The 18310-nt window shown below is 41.4% G+C and overlaps 2 protein-coding genes and 1 long non-coding RNA gene across 9 annotated transcripts in view; 2 read left to right on the top strand and 1 right to left on the bottom strand.

The window, feature by feature from the left end:
- LOC110507323 (protein furry homolog) overlaps positions 1–5419 on the top strand; it is a 194706-nt gene extending 189287 nt beyond the window's left edge. For all 4 annotated transcript variants that reach the window (XM_021587244.2, XM_036964702.1, XM_036964701.1 and 1 more), the window contains one exon: positions 4201–5419. In XM_021587244.2, the coding sequence (XP_021442919.2) occupies positions 4201–4459 (259 nt within the window). In that variant the 3' untranslated portion in view covers positions 4460–5419. The remainder of the gene's footprint in view (positions 1–4200) is intronic.
- Positions 5420–10458: 5039 nt separating this feature from the next.
- Positions 10459–15972, bottom strand: LOC110507322. The gene is made up of 3 exons (XR_002471109.2): positions 15837–15972; positions 13807–14305; positions 10459–10688 (listed from the first exon to the last, which is right to left on the bottom strand). It is a non-coding gene; the product is annotated as an uncharacterized LOC110507322 (long non-coding RNA).
- n4bp2l2 (NEDD4 binding protein 2-like 2) overlaps positions 15850–18310 on the top strand; it is a 28825-nt gene continuing 26364 nt past the window's right edge. For all 4 annotated transcript variants that reach the window (XR_002471107.2, XR_005039996.1, XR_005039997.1 and 1 more), the window contains exons 1-4: positions 15850–16901; positions 17145–17269; positions 17602–17690; positions 17808–17884. Coding sequence is in view for 1 of the 4 variants with exons in the window: in XM_021587239.2 (XP_021442914.1) it covers positions 15880–16901; positions 17145–17269; positions 17602–17690; positions 17808–17884 (1313 nt within the window). In the remaining 3 variants the exon portion in view is untranslated. The remainder of the gene's footprint in view (positions 16902–17144; positions 17270–17601; positions 17691–17807; positions 17885–18310) is intronic.

Here is an 18310-nt window from a genome sequence, read left to right as displayed (position 1 = left end):
ACACACACACACACACACACACACACACACACACACACACACACACACACACACACACACACACACACACACACACACACACACGCACAGTACCAGTCAGAGGTTTGGACACACCTACTCATTCCAGGGTTTTTCTTCATTTTTACTATTTTCTGCATTGTAGAATAACAGTGAATACATCAAAACTATGAAATAACACATATGGAATAATGTAGTAACCAAAAAAAGTATTAAACAAATCAAAATATATTTTAGATTCTTCAAAGTAGCCACCCTTTGCCTTGATGGCTTTGCACACTCTTGGCATTCTCTCAACCAGCTTCACCTGGAATGCTTTTCCAACAGTCTCGAAAGAGTTGCCACATATGCTGAGCAGTTGTTAGCTGCATTTCCTTCACTCTGTGGTCCATCTCAATTGGGTTGAGTTTGGGTGATTGTGGAGGCCAAGTCATCTGATGCAGCACTTATCACTCTCCTTCTTGGTCAAATTGCCCTTACACAATTGCCCTTACACAGTGTTTTGGGTCATTGTCCTGTTGAAAAACAAATGATAGTCCCACTAAGCGCAAACCAGATGGGATGGCTGCAGAATGCTGTGGTAGCCATGCTGGTTAAGTGTGCCTCAAATTCTAATTAAATCAGACAGTATCACCAGCAAAGCACCATCACACTTCCTCCTCCTTGCTTCACAGTGGGAACCACACATGCAGAAATCATCCGTTCACCTACGCTACATCTCACAATGACATAAGAGAGCAAAGGACAGATTTCCACTAGTCTAATGTCCATTGCTCATGTTTCTTGGCCCAAGCAAGTCTCTTCTTATTATTGGTGTCCTGTAATAGTGGTTTCTTTTTAGAAATTTGACCATGACGGCCCGATTCACGCAGTCTCCTCTGAACAGTTGATGTTGAGATGTGTCTGTTACTTGAACTCTGACGCATTTATATGGGCTGCAATTTCTTAGGCTGGTAACTCTAATGAACTTATCCTCTGCAGCAGTTACCTCTGGGTCTTCCTTTCCTGTGGCGGTCCTCATGAGAGCCAGTTTCATCATAGACCTTGATGATTTTTGCGACTGCACTTGAGGAAACTTTCAAAGTTCTTGAAATGTTCGGAATTGACTGACCTTCATGTCTTAAAGTAATGAGGGACTGTTGTTTCTCTTTGCATATTTGAGCTGTTCTTGCCCATGTATGGACTTAGCCCTATTTGATAAAAGACCATCTTCTGTATACCAACCCTACCTTGTCACAACACATTGGCTCAAATTAAGAAGGAAAAAATTCCGCAAATTAACTTTCAACAAGGAACACCTGTTAATTGAAATGCGTACCACATGAAGCTGGTTGAGAGAATGCCAAGAGTGTGTAAAGCTGTCATCAAGGCATAGGGTGGCTACTAAAATATATTTTGATTTGTTTAACACTTTTGGTTACTACATGATTCCATATGTGTTATTTCATAGTGTTGATGTCTTCACTAGTATTCTACAATGTAGAAAATATTACAAATAAAGAAAAACCCTTGAATGAGTAGGTGTGTCCAAACTTTTGACTGGTACTGTATATATGTGTGCACATTAAAATAGAAAACCTCAGTCATGGTAAGCACATATAAAACATCACAAATCACCCAGAAAAACAGTTGCATTCCTCCACAATTAAGTCCCCAGTCTATCCTTTAATTGCCTGAACGGCACAAGAACATCATGATGAAATGGTTTCTATTTTTTTCCCCAGCAATACGGTGTATTAAAACTAAAAGCAGATTTACCTAGTTTGGTGAAGACCCTAGAAACCTTACGAGTTAACCGATCCTGTGAACGGGTTAGGCAGGTGTCTATACTTCAACAACAAAGTTAGATAAGACAGAAGTTTATGAAGTAGAGCCTTGTAAACAAAAAAAGGAGTAATCTACAGGTCCTTAGCGAAGTCCAACCTTTTGATACAGTGATGAGTATCAGAACTGTCACCTGAAACAAGACGAAGGGCACTTTGGTAGATGGCATCCAAAGGAGAGTAGTAGAGTAGTAGCAGCTGCACTTTGATAAATAATATCACCATAACCAACAACAGGTAAAGGAGGTTGACTGAATTAAGCTGCTTCGTACTGCTTAGAAAAAGGCACACTCTGTTTCTGTAGAAAAAGCCAAATTGAAATCTTAGCTTCTTAAAACCTCTACAGGATCGGTGGGTCCCCCACGGGACGGTTGAGCTAACGTAGGCTAATGCGATTAGCATGAGGTTGTAAATAACAAGAACATTTCCCAGGACATAGACATTTCTGATATTGGCAGAAAGCTTACATTCTTGTTAATCTAACTGCACTGTCCAATTTACAGTAGATATTACAGTGAAAGAATACCATATTGTTTGAGGTGAGTGCACAGTTATGAACTTGAAAAGTTATAAATAATAATATAATAAACCAATTAGGTAGATTTGGGCAGTCTTGATACAAAATGTTGAACAGAAATGCAAGGTTTTATTGGATCAGTCAAAAACTTTGCACATAAACTGCTGCCATCTTTTGGCCAAAATCTAAATTGTGCCTGCGCTGGAATAATACATTATGGCCTTTTCTCTTGCATTTCAAAGATGGTACAACACAAAAAAACGCATGTTTTTTCTTTATCTTTTACCAGATCTAATGTGTTATATTCTCCTACATTCATTTCACATTTCCACAAACTTCAAAGTGTTTCCTTTCAAATGGTATCAAGAATATGCATATCCTTGCTTCAAGTCCTGAGCGACAGGCAGTTAGATTTGGATATGTCATTTTAGGCAAAAACTGAAAAAAAGGGTCTGATCCTTTTAACCAGCTCATTTATGTTTTAAACGTCAAATCCACGTCAATCTAAACGCATAAATATTTATATGCGGGAACACGTTCTATTGGAGACCATCTAATGATTGAACATGTAATTCATCTGAAACATTCTTACTAGAGTTTTAAAAAATGTATTCCGTTTTGCCTGTATTTAACACAGGTTTTAAAAATCAGCAAGGGATTCCCGCATAGAAATCAAATCTGACTGTAGTTTTGACACAGCCAGATAAACAGTCTGGGCAATAGCATACATAATAGTATCATCCGCATATAGATTATGTTAAACATTTTTAACAGATTGACCAATGGTGTTTTATATAAATAGTGAACAGGTCTCAAAATCAACACCTACGGGTACACCCTTATGCGTTTCAAGAAATTCAGACTCAACCCCATCAATCACGATGGCCTGAGTTCTGTCACTAAGGTAATCACACTAAGGTAATCATGAAACCATGAACAGACGTGAGAGATCAGACCTATCGAGGACAACTTATTTTACAGGTCCACAAACAAAGAAGCAAATTTCATTTTAGTGACTAAAGCATTGACAAGATCATTAATAACTAAAGTGGTTGCTGTAATAGTGCTATGCCCAGGCCTAAACCATAATTGGTTAACATTAAAAATACATTTGCAAAAGTTGTACATTTTCTAAGGATTCAAGAACCTTAGCTAGACAAGGAAGCCTGGAAATGGGGCTATAAGTACTAAGATCACTACTATCCTTGCCCTTATGGATTGGAAGCACGAGCTAATTTCCATACTTTCGGAATATTTGCTGATAGCACTGTTAAATAAAAAATGTGTGCTATTTCACCAACAATGATGGGCGCTGCACACTTAAGCAGACCAGGATCCAATTGGTCGGCCCCTGTGGATTTCTTGTTGTCGATTGCTAGTAAAGCAAACATTTGTAAAAAAGCTTTGACTATCATTTATCTGATTTCAGCAAGTTTTCCTTATCAGCATCCATCACAATATCATAGTGAATATGCTTCGAAGTTATTTTAAAGAGATAAAATGGTGACCCGCTGAAATAAAATGGCGATTAAATGAATCAATGATAGTATTGTTTTCCTTAATGGGGCCAGTGTCTGAATTGAATTTGTTGTGGCAGAGAGGAAGTAGAACCCTTCAGGAATTGTACAGTTTTCCAGAATTTAGCTGGGTTCCCATTACAATCTGAAAGAGCAGTTACATAATTAGGAATGGTAATTCTTATCATGCTTATAAATAATACTTACTTGTTAGTTTAGTTTAGAAGTAATTTATTAAGCTTTTAAGAAAAGTATTAGAAAGTGTTACATAGTTGAGATGCATATAATTCAGGTTCATGATGGTAACTGCTTATTTTGTCTGAAGGAGGGTGTGGCCCAGTGACATTTTTGGCAGCAGCTCTGAGGACGAGACACAGACGTTGCTGAACATCTACTTCAGATACCAGACGCTGGGCCAGATGGGCACCTTTGCACTGGTGGGCTCCAAGCAGGACCTCTCGGAGATCTGCGTCAAGCTGATGGAGCTCAACGGGGAGATCAGGGACATGATACGCCGGGCCCAGGGCTACCGAGCCATTACGACCTTTCTCCCAGACTCCGGTGTGTCTGGCTCCAGTCTCTGACACTCAGGAGGAATGCTGTGCCTGACTCCAGGCCCCAGTCCCAGCCCAAACTGAGCCCCCAGCCTTAGCACCAGTTCACTGCCCTGCTCTAGCCCCAACACCAGCCCTATACATTAGCCCCAGCCTTTGCCCCAGCTCACTGCACTGCCTCGGCTCCGAAATTCAGCCTAGCCCTAGCCGCAGGTCACTGACCTGCCTCAGCCCTATACCCCCATCGTGATCTCAGCTACAGCCTCCATCCTCAGCCCCTGTCCTGTGCGCTGCTCCAGCCCTCCAACCTAATCCTACCCTGGGTATGCTGCTATGGTTACCGTGGTCACAGCAAGCTCTCTCCTTGTGTCCCTTCTCAGAGCAGGGGGCCCTAAGGATGTACCACTATTCAGCTCGCCAGATGTGCAGCAATACTGTGGGAGTGAAAGTGACGAAGCACAACTTTGCTCTTAGAAACAAACATGAGCTTTTATTGCACTAATATTTCTGGATAACATCACACAGCGGCCACTTGCTACTGAGTTCAATGGCTTTCACGTCTAACAGAAGACATACCAAAGTTACAATTAACTTTTTCTTCTGCTGAGTATCTGTTATTTTACATTTTTAAGGGAAAATGTGCAATGCTTCACAGAAGTGAAAGACTTCTGTGAAGACTACTGTATCATGAAAAAATGTGTTTTTTATTTTATTTTAGTGCTTTTCGCTACTTGAATATTATGGATTGCAGGCAAAATTATGCTGAATATTTTGAAATAGAGAGCCTGTGTGTTTATGTGAAACTGACTGTAACCAGACTACAATCCATTAACACTGCAAAGCACAGACATACGGTATATACATATATCTATCGGATTGTATTCAGACCCCTTTTTCCACATTTTGTTGTTACAGCCTTCTAAAATGTATGGCATAGATTTTTTTCCCCTCATCAATCTACACACAATACCCCATAATGTCAAAGCAAAAACAGGCTTTTAGAAATGTTTGCTAATTACTTTTTTTTTAAACCCTGAAATTTCACATTTACATAAGTATTCAGGCCCTTCACTCAGTACTTTGTTGAAGCACCTTTGGCAGCAATTAAAACCTTGGGTCTTCTTGGGTATGATGCTACAAGCTTGACACACCTGTATTTTGGGAGTTTCTCCCATTCTTCTCTGCAGATCCTCTCAAGCTCTGTCAGGATGGATGGGGAGTGTTGCTGCACAGCTATTTTCAGGTCTCTCCAGAGATGTTTGATCGGGTTCAAGTCCAGGCTCTGGCTGGGCCACTCAAGGACATTTAGAGACGTGTCCCGAAGCCACTCTTGCTTTGTCTTGGCTGTGTGCTTAGGGTCGTTGTCCTGTTGGAAGGTGAACCTACTCCCCAGTCTGAGGTCCTAAGCGCTCTGGAGCAGGTTTTCATCAAGGGTCTCTCTGTCTTTGCTCCGTTCATCTTTCCCTCGATCCTGACTAATCTCCCAGTCCCTGCGGATGAAAAACATCCCCACCGCATGATGCTGCCACCACCATGCTTCATCGTAGGGAAGGTGCCAGGTTTCCTCCAGATGTGTTGCTTGGCATTCAGGCCAAAGATTTCAGTCTTGGTTTCATCAGACGTCTTTAGGTGCAAACGCCAAGCTGGCTGTCCTGTGCCTTTTACTGAGGAGTAGCTTCCGTCTGGCCACTCTACCATAAAGGCCTGATTGGTGGAGTGCTGCAGATATGGTTGTCCTTCTGGAAGGTTCTCCCATCTCCGCAGAGGAACTCTCGAGCTCTGTCAGTGACCATCAGGTTCTTGGTCACCTCCCTGACCAAGGCCCTTCTCCCCCGATTATTCAGTTTGGCCGGGTGGCCAGCTCTAAGAGGAGTCTTGGTGGTTCCCAACTTCTTCCATTTAAGAATGATGGAGGCCACTGTGTTCTTGGGGACCTTCAATGCAGAAGACATTTTTTGGTAACCTTCCCCAGACCTGTGCCTCAAAACAATCCTGTCTCAGAGCTCTATGGACAATTCCTTTGACCTCATGGCTTGGTTTTTGCTCTGACATGCACTTTCCACTGTGGGACCTTATATAGACAGGTGTGTGAATTTCCAAATCATGTCCAATCAATTGAATTTACCACAGGTGGACTCCAATCAAGTTGTAGAAACATCTCAAGGATGATTTATTTTTTTATTTCACCTTTATTTAACCAGGTAAGCTAGTTGAGAACAAGTTCTCATTTGCAACTGCGACCTGGCCAAGATAAATCATAGCAGTTTGACACATACAACAACACAGAGTTACAAATGGAATGAACAAAACATAGTCAATAATACAGTAGAAAAAAAAGAAAAAGTCTATATACAGTGAGTGCAAATTAGGTAAAATAAGAGAGTTAGGGCAATAAATAGGCCATGGTGACGAAGTAATTACAATATGGCAATTAAACACTGGAATGGTAGATGTGCAAAAGATGGATGTGCAAGTAGAGATACTGTGGTGCAAAAGGAGCAAAATAAATTAATACAGTATGGGGATGAGGTAGATGGATGGGCTGTATACAGATGGGCTATGAACAGGTGCAGTGATCTGTGAGCTGCTCTGACAGCTGGTTCTTAAAGCTAGTGAGGGAGATGGGAATCTCCAGCTTCAGTGATTTTTGCAGTTCGTTCCAGTCAGTGGCAGCAGAGAACTGGAAGGAAAGGCGACCAAAGTAGGAATTGGCTTTGGGGGTGACCAGTGAGATATACCTGCTGGAGCGCGTGCTACGAGTGGGTGCTGCTATGGTGACCCGCGAGCTGAGATAAGGCGGGGCTTTACCTAGCAGAGACTTGTAGATAACCTGTAGCCAGTGTGTTTGGCGACGATTATGAAGCGAGGGCCAGCCAACGAGAGCATACAGGTCGCAGTGATGGGTAGTATATGGGGCTTTGGTGACAAAACGGATGGCACTGTGATAGACTACATCCAGTTTGCTGAGTAGAGTGTTGGAGGCTATTTTATAGATGACATCGCCCTAGTCAAGAATCGGTAGGATGGTCAGTTTTACGAGGGTATGTTTGGCAGCATGAGTGAAGAAAGCTTTGGTGCGAAATAGGAAGCCAATTCTAGATTTAATTTTTGATTGGAGATGCTTAATGTAAGACTGGAAGGAGAGTTTACAGTCTAGCTAGACACCTAGGTATTTGTAGTTATCCAGAGCCGTCCAGAGTAGTGATGCTGGACGGGCGGGCAGGTGCGGGCAATGATCGGTTGAATAGCATGCATTTAGTTTTATTTGCGTTTTAAGAGCAGTTGGAGGCCACGGAAGGAGAGTTGTATGGTATTGAAGCTCATCTGGAGGTTAGTTAACACAGTGTCCAATGAAGGGCCAGAAGTATACAGAATGGTGTCGTCTGCGTAGAGATGGATCAGAGAATCACCAACAGCAAGAGCGACATCATTGATGTCTACAGAGAAGAGAGTCGGCCCGAGAATTGAACCCTGTGGCACCCCCATAGAGACTGCCAGAGGTCCGGACAACAGGCCCTCCGATTTGACACACTGAGCTTTATCAGAAAAGTAGTTGGTGAACCAGGCGAGGCAGTCATTTGAGAAACCAAGAATGTGGTGATTGACAGAGTCGAAAGCCTTGGCCAGGTCGATGAATTTAGCTGCACAGTAATGTCTCTTATCGATGGCGGTTATGATATCGTTAAGGACCTTGAGCGTGGCTGAGGTGCACCCATGACCAGCTCGGAAACCAGATTGCATAGCGGAGAAGGTACGATGTGATTCAAAATGGTCAGTAATCTGTTTGTTAACTTAGCTTTCAAAGACCTTAGAGATGCAGGATAGGATATATATATATATATATATTAGGTCTGTAGCAGTTTGGGTCTAGAGTGTCTCCCCCTTTGAAGAGGGGGATGACCACGGCAGCTTTCCAATCTTTGGGAATCTCAGACGATACGAAAGAGAGGTTGAACAGGCTAGTAATGGGGGTTGCAACAATTTCGGCAGATCATTTTAGAAAGAGAGGGTCCAGATTGTCTAGCCCGGCTGATATGTAGGGGTCCAGATTTTGCAGCTCATAATCAATGAAAACAGGATGCACCTGAGCTCAATTTTGAGCCTAATAGCAAAGGGTCTGAATACCTATGTAAGGTTTTTAATACGTTTTATTTTTAATACATTTGCAAACATTTCTAAAAACCTGTTTTCACTTTGTCATTATGGGGTATTGTCTGTAGATTGCTGAGGATTTTTTTTTTCATTCATTTAGTATAATGCTGTAACGTAACACAAATGTGGAAAAAGTCAAGGTGTCTGAATACTTTCCGCAAGGCAGTGTAGATACACGCTCAACTACTCTGATATGCTGCAGATCTACTGTTTCGAGGACCTAGATACCGCATTGGGCTAGCTATTACTTAAAATATTATTTACAAATGTTACCTTTCTATGCTATAGCTATTTTGCTTAAATGAGAATTATATTTACATGAAATGAATATGCTTTGAACTGACTAGTTTTTATAGAAAGAGAATAAGAACATTTATTTTGTCTGTTAAAACTGCCAAGCATGCACATTTTATGTACTATAAAGTGTAATAGAAATATTTATGAATATGAGAAACTATTTTAACTCTGTTGCATTTGTACTGTACATAGTGCAAGTGGAGCTTTGCTCGTGCTTGTAAGATTGTATTTTCATGTTTTAAATTTAATGTTGGACTATGCATGTAACTGAATATTTGTAAAGCTTCTGTAGGGACTGTTTCACCTGTAAATACTACTGCTTTTGTGATGTATACTGTACTTGTGTTCTGTACACTTCTGTAACAATAAAAAATATACTTTATTTTATTTTGCCTTTATTTTAACAGGGAGTCTTACTGAGACCAAGGTCTCTTTTACAGATGAGCCCTGAATTACATAAATATCAGAAAATGCACACATCGAAATATAAATACAAAATCGAAGCATTTGCAAAATGCAAAGAAAAACAGGGTCATAAAAAATAAAAAAAACATTTGTCAGTAAAAAGGTCCTCAATCAGCTTTCTGAATTGTCCTAGAGGCACCAAAATATGAAATGTAAGAACATTTTGAAGATTGTTCCACAAATAAGGTGCAAGAAAACTAAAAGCTCAGAGACCAAAGGAATTTCCAGATATAGCCATCCCTGCGAACGTGTGTGGTAACTCGTACAGTCGTGGCCAAAAGTTTTGAGAATTGACACAAATATTAATTTTCACAAAGTCTGCTGCCTCAGTTTATATAATAGTATTTTGCATATACTCCAGAATGTTATGAAGAGTGGTCAGATGAATTGCAATTAATTGCAAAATCCCTCTAACATGCAAATTAACTGAATCCCAATAAGACATTTCCACTCCATTTCAGCCCTGCTGAAATTTCGTTAACACAGGTGTGAGTGTTGACGAGGACAAGGCTGGAGATCACTCTGTCATGCTGATTGAGTTCGAATAACAGACTGGAAGCTTCAAAAGGAGGGTGGTGCTTGGAATCATTGTTCTTCCTCTGTCAATCATGGTTACCTGCAAGGAAACACATGCCGTCATCATTGCTTTGCACAAAAAGGGCTTCACAGGCAAGGATATTGCTGCCAGTAAGATTGCACCTAAATCAACCATTTATCAGATCATCAAGAACTTCAAGGAGAGCCGTCTCTTAAAGTTGATTCAGCTGAGGGATCGGGGCACCACCAGTATAGAGCTTTCTCAGGAATGGCAGCAGGCAGGTGTGAGTGAATCTGCATGCACAGTGAGGCGAAGACTTTTGGAGGATGGCCGGATGTCAAGAAGGGCAGCAAAGAAGCCACTTCTCTCAAGGAAAAACATCAGGGACAGACTGATATTCTGCAAAATGTACAGGGATTGGACTGCTGAGGACTGGGGTAAAGTCATTTTCTCATAATCCCCTTTCCGATTGTTTGGTACATCCGGAACAAATCTTGTCCGGAGAAGACAAGGTGAGCGCTACCATCAGTCCTGTGTCATGCCAACAGTAAAGCATCCTGAGCCCATTCATTTGTGTGGTTGCTTCTCAGCCAAGGGAGTGGGCTGGGAGGGGTATGGTCCAGAGGAGAGATGCTGGGTTCCGGTGGGGGACGTGTTGGACCCTTCAAGGCTGCAGGAGTTCCACCGTCTCCGTCCGGATCGCCTGGCGTCCCTGAGGCCGGGGGGGCGGGGTACTCTCCTTGTTCGGGTGGTGTTCGGCAGTCAAAGTCACCGGTCTTCTAGCCACACCGATCCATTTTTCATTTTCTGTTTGTAAGAAAGTGGTAAGAAAGATCACAAAGGTCATTTCAGATTCAGGTTTAGGGGGATAATAACTTTATGGAAACCACTAATCACACCATGTGGATTATAAACATGTAAAGACCTAGAGAACCCTCAAATCAAATTCAATCAAATGTTATTGGTCACATCCACATGGTTAGCAGATGTTAATGCAAGTGTAGAGAAATGCTTGTGCTTCTAGTTCTGACAGTGCAGTAATATCTAACAAGTAATCTAACAATTCCCCAACAACTACCTAATGCACACAAATCTAAAGGAGTGAATGCGAATATACAGTGCCTTGCGAAAGTATTCGTCCCCCTTGAACTTTGCGACCTTTTGCCACATTTCAGGCTTCAAACATAAAGATATAAAACTGTATTTTTTTGTGAAGAATCAACAACAAGTGGGACACAATCATGAAGTGGAACGACATTTATTGGATATTTCAAACTTTTTTAACAAATCAAAAACTGAAAAATTGGGCGTGCAAAATTATTCAGCCCCTTTACTTTCAGTGCAGCAAACTCTCTCCAGAAGTTCAGTGAGGATCTCTGAATGATCCAATGTTGACCTAAATGACTAATGATGATAAATACAATCCACCTGTGTGTAATCAAGTCTCCGTATAAATGCACCTGCACTGTGATAGTCTCAGAGGTCCGTTAAAAGCGCAGAGAGCATCATGAAGAACAAGGAACACACCAGGCAGGTCCGAGATACTGTTGTGAATAAGTTTAAAGCCGGATTTGGATACAAAAAGATTTCCCAAGCTTTAAACATCCCAAGGAGCACTGTGCAAGCGATAATATTGAAATGGAAGGAGTATCAGACCACTGCAAATCTACCAAGACCTGGCCGTCCCTCAACTTTCAGCTCATACAAGGAGTAGACTGATCAGAGATGCAGCCAAGAGGCCCATGATCACTCTGGATGAACTGCAGAGATATACAGCTGAGGTGGGAGACTCTGTCCATAGGACAACAATCAGTCGTATATTGCACAAATCTGGCCTTTATGGAAGAGTGGCAAGAAGAAAGCCATTTCTTAAAGATATCCATAAAAAGTGCTGTTTAAAGTTTGTCACAAGCCACCTGGGAGACACACCAAACATGTGGAAGAAGGTGCTCTGGTCAGATGAAACCAAAATTGAACTTTTTGGCAACAATGCAAAACGTTATGTTTGGCGTAAAAGCAACACAGTTCATCACCCTGAACACACCATCCCCACTGTCAAACATGGTGGTGGCAGCATCATGGTTTGGGCCTGCTTTTCTTCAGCAGGGACAGGGAAGATGGTTAAAATTGATGGGAAGATGGATGGAGCCAAATACAGGACCATTCTGGAAGAAAACCTGATGGAGTCTGCAAAAGACCTGAGACTGGGACGGAGATTTGTCTTCCAACAAGACAATGATCCAAAACATAAAGCAAAATCTACAATGGAATGGTTCAAAAATAAACATATCCAGGTGTTAGAATGGCCAAGTCAAAGTCCAGACCTGAATCCAATCGACAATCTGTGGAAAGAACTGAAAACTGCAGTTCACAAATGCTCTCCATCCAACCTCACTGAGCTCGAGCTGTTTTGCAAGGAGGAATGGGAAAAAATGTCAGTCTCTCGATGTGCAAAACTGATAGAGACATACCCCAAGCGACTTACAGCTGTAATCGCAGCAAAAGGTGGCGCTACAAAGTATTAACTTAAGGGGGCTGAATAATTTTGCACGCCCAATTTTTCCGTTTTTGATTTGTTAAAAAAGTTTGAAATATCCAATAAATGTCGTTCCACTTCATGATTGTGTCCCACTTGTTGTTGATTCTTCACAAAAAAATACAGTTTTATATCTTTATGTTTGAAGCCTGAAATGTGGCAAAAGGTCGCAAAGTTCAAGGGGGCCGAATACTTTCGCAAGGCACTGTATTTTAGCTACAGAGGGAGTTTACAGTATGTCAAAGAGCTTTATAAAGGCAAAGGGAGCAATGAATTGACTTATGTGACCTCGTCATGCTCTATCTGAACAACAGTATGCTTTCATTATTTTGCAGAAAAACCTTTATTGAATGATTAATGAATACGTGTAAAACTAAGTATGTTGTTTTCCAGAGTGCACAAAAATAATATCACTTGTGAATTATATATTTGCCGCCGGAAAATTCTAGGTATTATCAAGTGCTTGTCAAATTGTAAATGAGAGACTGATGAATTATGTACAACCTGTGCAAAAAAACTAACCATAGTTCATGCCTTTCATGTGACTATGCGTGGAAGCCAGGAGATGCTTAATGTGTTTAATTATCGGTCAATTACCATGAGACCATCAATTATTGACTTGACAAAATTTCATGACTGCTACAGCCCTAGACATGACCCGGTTCAGTCTGTAAAGGGCTGTTCAGTTCTGAACTTGGTTGTTCAATTCAATACATTTTATCCCCCAAGAGTCAATTTATAGCTGGGCTATAAAAGTAACATACAGAGAAAATATAATAGGACAAATCAGACCTGGGTTCAAATTCATGCATATTTAAAGATCCAATGCAGCCTTTTTTATAGACAATAATTTCCTGGTAACAATTAAGCACCTTACTGTGATTGTTTTCCAATTAAAATGGTCAAAAAGCAACAAAAATGATTTCTTAGCAAAGAATTCTTCCAAGACTGTCTGGGATTAGTCTGAGTGGGCAGGGGAAAACAACTAGTTGTTATTGGCAGAGGTTATGAATTATCTTTATTATTGGTCTAGTAACTCATTTACTGCCTGGTGATGTCAGCAGGCCGGCCAAAACTCCATTCTACCAAACCAGGCAAAACATTTCAGGCGTTTTTTTTCAACCCGTTAATCTAAAAAGGCATCACCATCATTTTCACAATATTTTTCCAACCCCGTAGCGTGGAAATATATGTAAAACACAGGCAAATCACATTTTTGACTGCACTGAGCCTTTATGTAATTGTATTTTATTTTATTTTATTGTATTTTAAATTGTATTTTAAATTTTTTATAAAGTACATGCCAATACATTCCACAAGTTTTTTTTTCAAATACATTACAATATTCAACTACATGTATTTTCAAAGGAGCTTTGTCTAAATACTTACTTCGAAATGTATTCAGGTTATTTAAATAGATATGATTTGAACACAGGTCTGGGACAAATGCATAACCATATATAACCAACAACATATGGCATATCAAGACAGGACAGATGCACACTTCAGGTATGAAGTCCAGCTATGTGGCAAGGCTGTCGATATGACTAACTCCGTTGACATGCTGTGCCTGAAGGTCACTCTCCAGTGGTGTATCTAGAGGATGGCCGGCTGGATTTTGTCAAGGTTGCGCTAGTGCAGCAGTCTGGTCCAGCAGGGCTTGGAGGAGCTGGTCAAGCTTCTGGTGGCCCTTTGTAACCTAAAGCTCAGAGCCCAGCCCTCCCCCATCCGCTGTGCCATCCGTGGCCTGTACGCTGGAGATCGGGCCTTGTTTTCCACCAACCCTAAGGAGCCACATCTACAGGAGGCTGCCGCTCAACTCAAGACCCTTGTCCAGGTAGCTAGGGATTGAGGACGTCTTGAAGGTTTCAAAATGTCACAATCAAACCTGGAGTGGGAAAGTGACAGAGAAGCTGTTATACAGGGAAATTGGCTACTCTTGTGAGGTCAAGATGTGTCTTCCTCACTGCCACTGATTTGAGGATACTGGTGTGTGTTTGAGTTTAATGTGTGTGTGGTTCAAGCAGGTCTAGGAACACTTCTATGCTGCAATAGTTTGTGTCGGGGGGCTAGGGTCAGACTGTTATATCTGGAGTATTTATCCTGTCTTATCTGGTGTCCTGTGTGAATTTTAGTATGCTCTCTAACATTCTCTCTCCCTCTCGGAAGACCTGAGCCGTAGGACCATGCCTCAGGACTACCTGACATGATGACTCCTTGCTGTCCCCAGTCCACCTGGCCGTGCTGCTGCTCCAGTTTCAACTGTTCTGCCTGTGATTATTATTATTTGACCATGCTGGTCATTTATGAACATTTGAACATCTTGGCCATGTTCTGTTATAATCTCCACCCGGCACAGCCAGAAGAGGACTGGCCACCCCACATAGCCTGGTTCCTCTCTAGGTTTCTTCCTAGGTTTTGGCCTTTCTAGGAAGTTTTCCCTAGCCACCGTGCTTCTACACCTGCATTGCTTGCTGTTTGGGGTTTTAGGCTGGGTTTCTGTACAGCACTTTGAGATATCAGCTGATGTACGAAGGGCTATATAAATAAATTTGATTGGATTTTGTATGTACTGTTATAATCTCCACCCAGCACAGCCAGAAGAGGAGCCCAACAAAATGCATCGGACAGACAGAAGAGGGGTTGTCTTGGCCAACTCCTGAACATTTTTAGTGAGGCTGCTTCAGTGTTTTCTTAAATGGCATCAGAAGAGCTAACTGTATAATATAAATCTAAAAATACCAACATTTTTTATGACCTCATGTCTCTCACATCTGCATGTTCACAATAAATGTTTTAATTTATTATTCAATATGAATATGTAGTGTAATTTATAAGCAGAATTTTTACTGGTGTGGTCAAACACTTTCACCGTAACAGCAGGTGGCAGTGTCGCTGCGAAACTGCCTCCAGTGTTTCACACAGATAGAAGAAGTCGGACTTCCTGTTAACTTCCGTAAACAAAATGCTAGTTAGCTAATTCAAAATTATGAACACGATAACATGTAATGCTTCAAGTTGATCACTTTATGGTAAGTAGCTAATTAAGTCGCAAAATACCCATAGGCAACAGCCAGAATTGTATCAGTTACCAAAATCTTGCCAAGCAATAACTTTGCAAGGCTTGTTTTGACATTGGCTAACTTGCTAATGTTTGTAACTGTTGTACGTTAGCTACACTCCGTTGTATACTCTTAGTTTGATCTAGATTGTATAATTTGAATTTCTTTACAATAAAAAATAAGTTTGCTAATGTTGGCTGGCTGGCTAGCTATTTAGCGTTGTTTTGTTTAGTTAACTTAGCTTTCTTTAAAAAGCATCAAACCTTTTGCCACTGATTCAGCTTCACTACCAAGCTAATTTGCTAGCTAAGTATTGCTAGTAGAGGGATTTTTGATTTGTCATTGAGGTCTTGTTACCTTCATAGCATGTTGATTCAAAGGATTTCCCCCCACCATCTCGATGTCTCATGGAAATGCCAACTCGTTAACTTCTCACACTGGAAGAAATGGAGAACTGCTGGAGTGTTCAAAAGCGGAGACAAATGGAGGATCTGCAACAGACAGAGTGCTGCCAGTGAGAATTAATGGAGGTCCTGGCGTAAGAGGCCGAGAGCCAGTTATAAAAAAGCTGGGTACCAGCAGCACTGCCTTCATTGGACCTGTATGCTGTCCTCCTAAGGCAGTCCAGAGAGCTCCCAAACCCCCAAAAGTAAGGAAACTTTCCAAACCTAACATTGAAGAGACACTGAGTGAGTTCTACAAAGAGCTTGAGGAGATTGATCCAAAAGACAGCGTTGACAGTAGCACGGCCAAAAATGAAGGCTCAGTTGAATTACTCACGGCTCATAACCCACCCCCTGCAAGAGAAGTGTCAAACGCAAGCCATGGCCATAAGCAACCTAATCATGTGCCTTGCCCACACTGGTATGACAACGAGCCATACCAGCCCAGGAGACCGATACCTAAGGGGCCCAGCTATGGTCCCTACTCAGATCATAATCACTGGCAACCTCCCCCACCTTTCCACAGTCAGCCATACTACAGGTTCCACAGACCTCCCCACCGCTTCCTGCCACCACCTCCAATCCCCTGCCTCCCGCCACTACCTCCCACAGACCACCGGTATCACCCCCAACGAGAGGGCTCCCAGCAGGTCCCACCTTTTCACAGGTTCCCTGTCCCTGATGGGTACAGGAACTCTCCAGACTTGGATGGCCATGCCTTTCCCCCACAGCACTCTAACAACAGAGACAGAGGGGGCTACGGTTGGAGAGATGACAAGTATGATCAGCAGGGTAATGACCAGCCTTATAACCAGCAAGGTTCTTCTGAATGGCAGCAGAGGTTTGACAGAGCACTTGAGCCACCTCTGCCAGAGGATCAGCACCAACCACCAGAAGATAAAACATATGACTATGATCCTTCTCTGGTTCTCATTCTGATGAGGGGAGCCCCGGGATCTGGGAAATCAACACTGGCCAGGTATGTTTTTATCAGGGAAACATTGTTGGGTAACTAACAAACTATAATAGGTTTAGAACAAGTATATAGACATTTTATGAATCAGTAATAAAACAGTTGTAAATGTGTCTTTTTCAAGCATCAAGATTACAATCGCACAATTTCAACCAATAAGTCATATGTTAACTGTTTACTCATGTTTGAATGAATTTACCTCTATTTTAAAAGCATTTGTTTTTAGCCATTGCATGTGTGTTTCTCCAGGGAACTGCTGTCGACAGGCTCCAGTGGGCAGGTTCTGAGTACAGATGACTACTTCTCCCAGGAAGAAGGCTACCTCTACGATCCCAGTCTGCTGGGGGCCGCACACCACTGGAACCAGAACCGAGGTTGGCTCTATAGCAGTGTCTTTAAAAATGCGCTTGATTTTCTTTTGATAAAGTAGTAATAAATGAGGTCCATCGTTGCTATTGTTTTGAAATATATTTTTAAGGTATATTCTGATTTTATTGAACACATAGAGAATGACAGTGGGAATTGATTTGTCTAAGGGCAGTAGCTCTGAATCAAACCTATGCCGATACAGCCAGGCCACCATCATTGCTATTAATATTATATATTGTTTTATTGAATATGTTTAATGTATTATCTTGTTTGTTTTGTAAACATGTAAAAAAGGAGTGTCTAAATTATTTTGCCTCAATGCTTTGTATTCTTTCAGCCCAAGAAGCCATGTGTAAATGCTGTTCTCCTGTCATTATTGATAACACAAATATGCAAGCTTGGGAAATGAAGCCATACGTTAAACTGGTATGTTTATTCTGTTATATTGTCTTTTTTGCAGACAGTATTTTTCAGTTATCAAAAATCTACCCATTTGATGTACATTGGAATGAATATGATGAATACTTATTTCTCATCATGCAGGCCTTGGAGAGAGGATACAGTATCAACTTTCATGAGCCTCACACCAGCTGGAAATTTGATCCCGTCGAGTTAGAGAAGTAAGTCTGTCCATGATTGTCTGCAGTAAAAGATACTATCGTCATGTAAGATGCTATGTATTTAGAGAATATACATTATTCAAATTATATACGGTACATCGTAGGGCGTTCACTCGCTGCTCTAGAATGCAGGGGAAAACAGGTCAATTCAAGAGGGTGCTACTAACTTCATGTCAAAACATGACATTGCCTCATGTCATCAAATACAATGATTAGATTGTTCTCTACAGTATTAGAATCTTACTATGCTTGTACTAACAGTGCTGATGAAATAAGAACATTAGTTTGTTGTGACCGTTTATAGTTTAGACTGTGCTGCTCTTAGTTGTATCTCTTCCATTTTCGGCATTTGGAGGTGTTTCCACGCGTTGAACCAATCCAAATCAACTTTACACCCTTGTCAGTTTCATCTCCAGATCATTGGCT

Source organism: Oncorhynchus mykiss, chromosome 27 (assembly GCF_013265735.2).
Source record: "Oncorhynchus mykiss isolate Arlee chromosome 27, USDA_OmykA_1.1, whole genome shotgun sequence".
Taxonomy (NCBI): domain Eukaryota; kingdom Metazoa; phylum Chordata; class Actinopteri; order Salmoniformes; family Salmonidae; genus Oncorhynchus; species Oncorhynchus mykiss.
The sequence above is the reverse complement of the archived record's forward strand: the minus strand, read 5'-3'. Positions and strand labels throughout refer to the sequence as shown.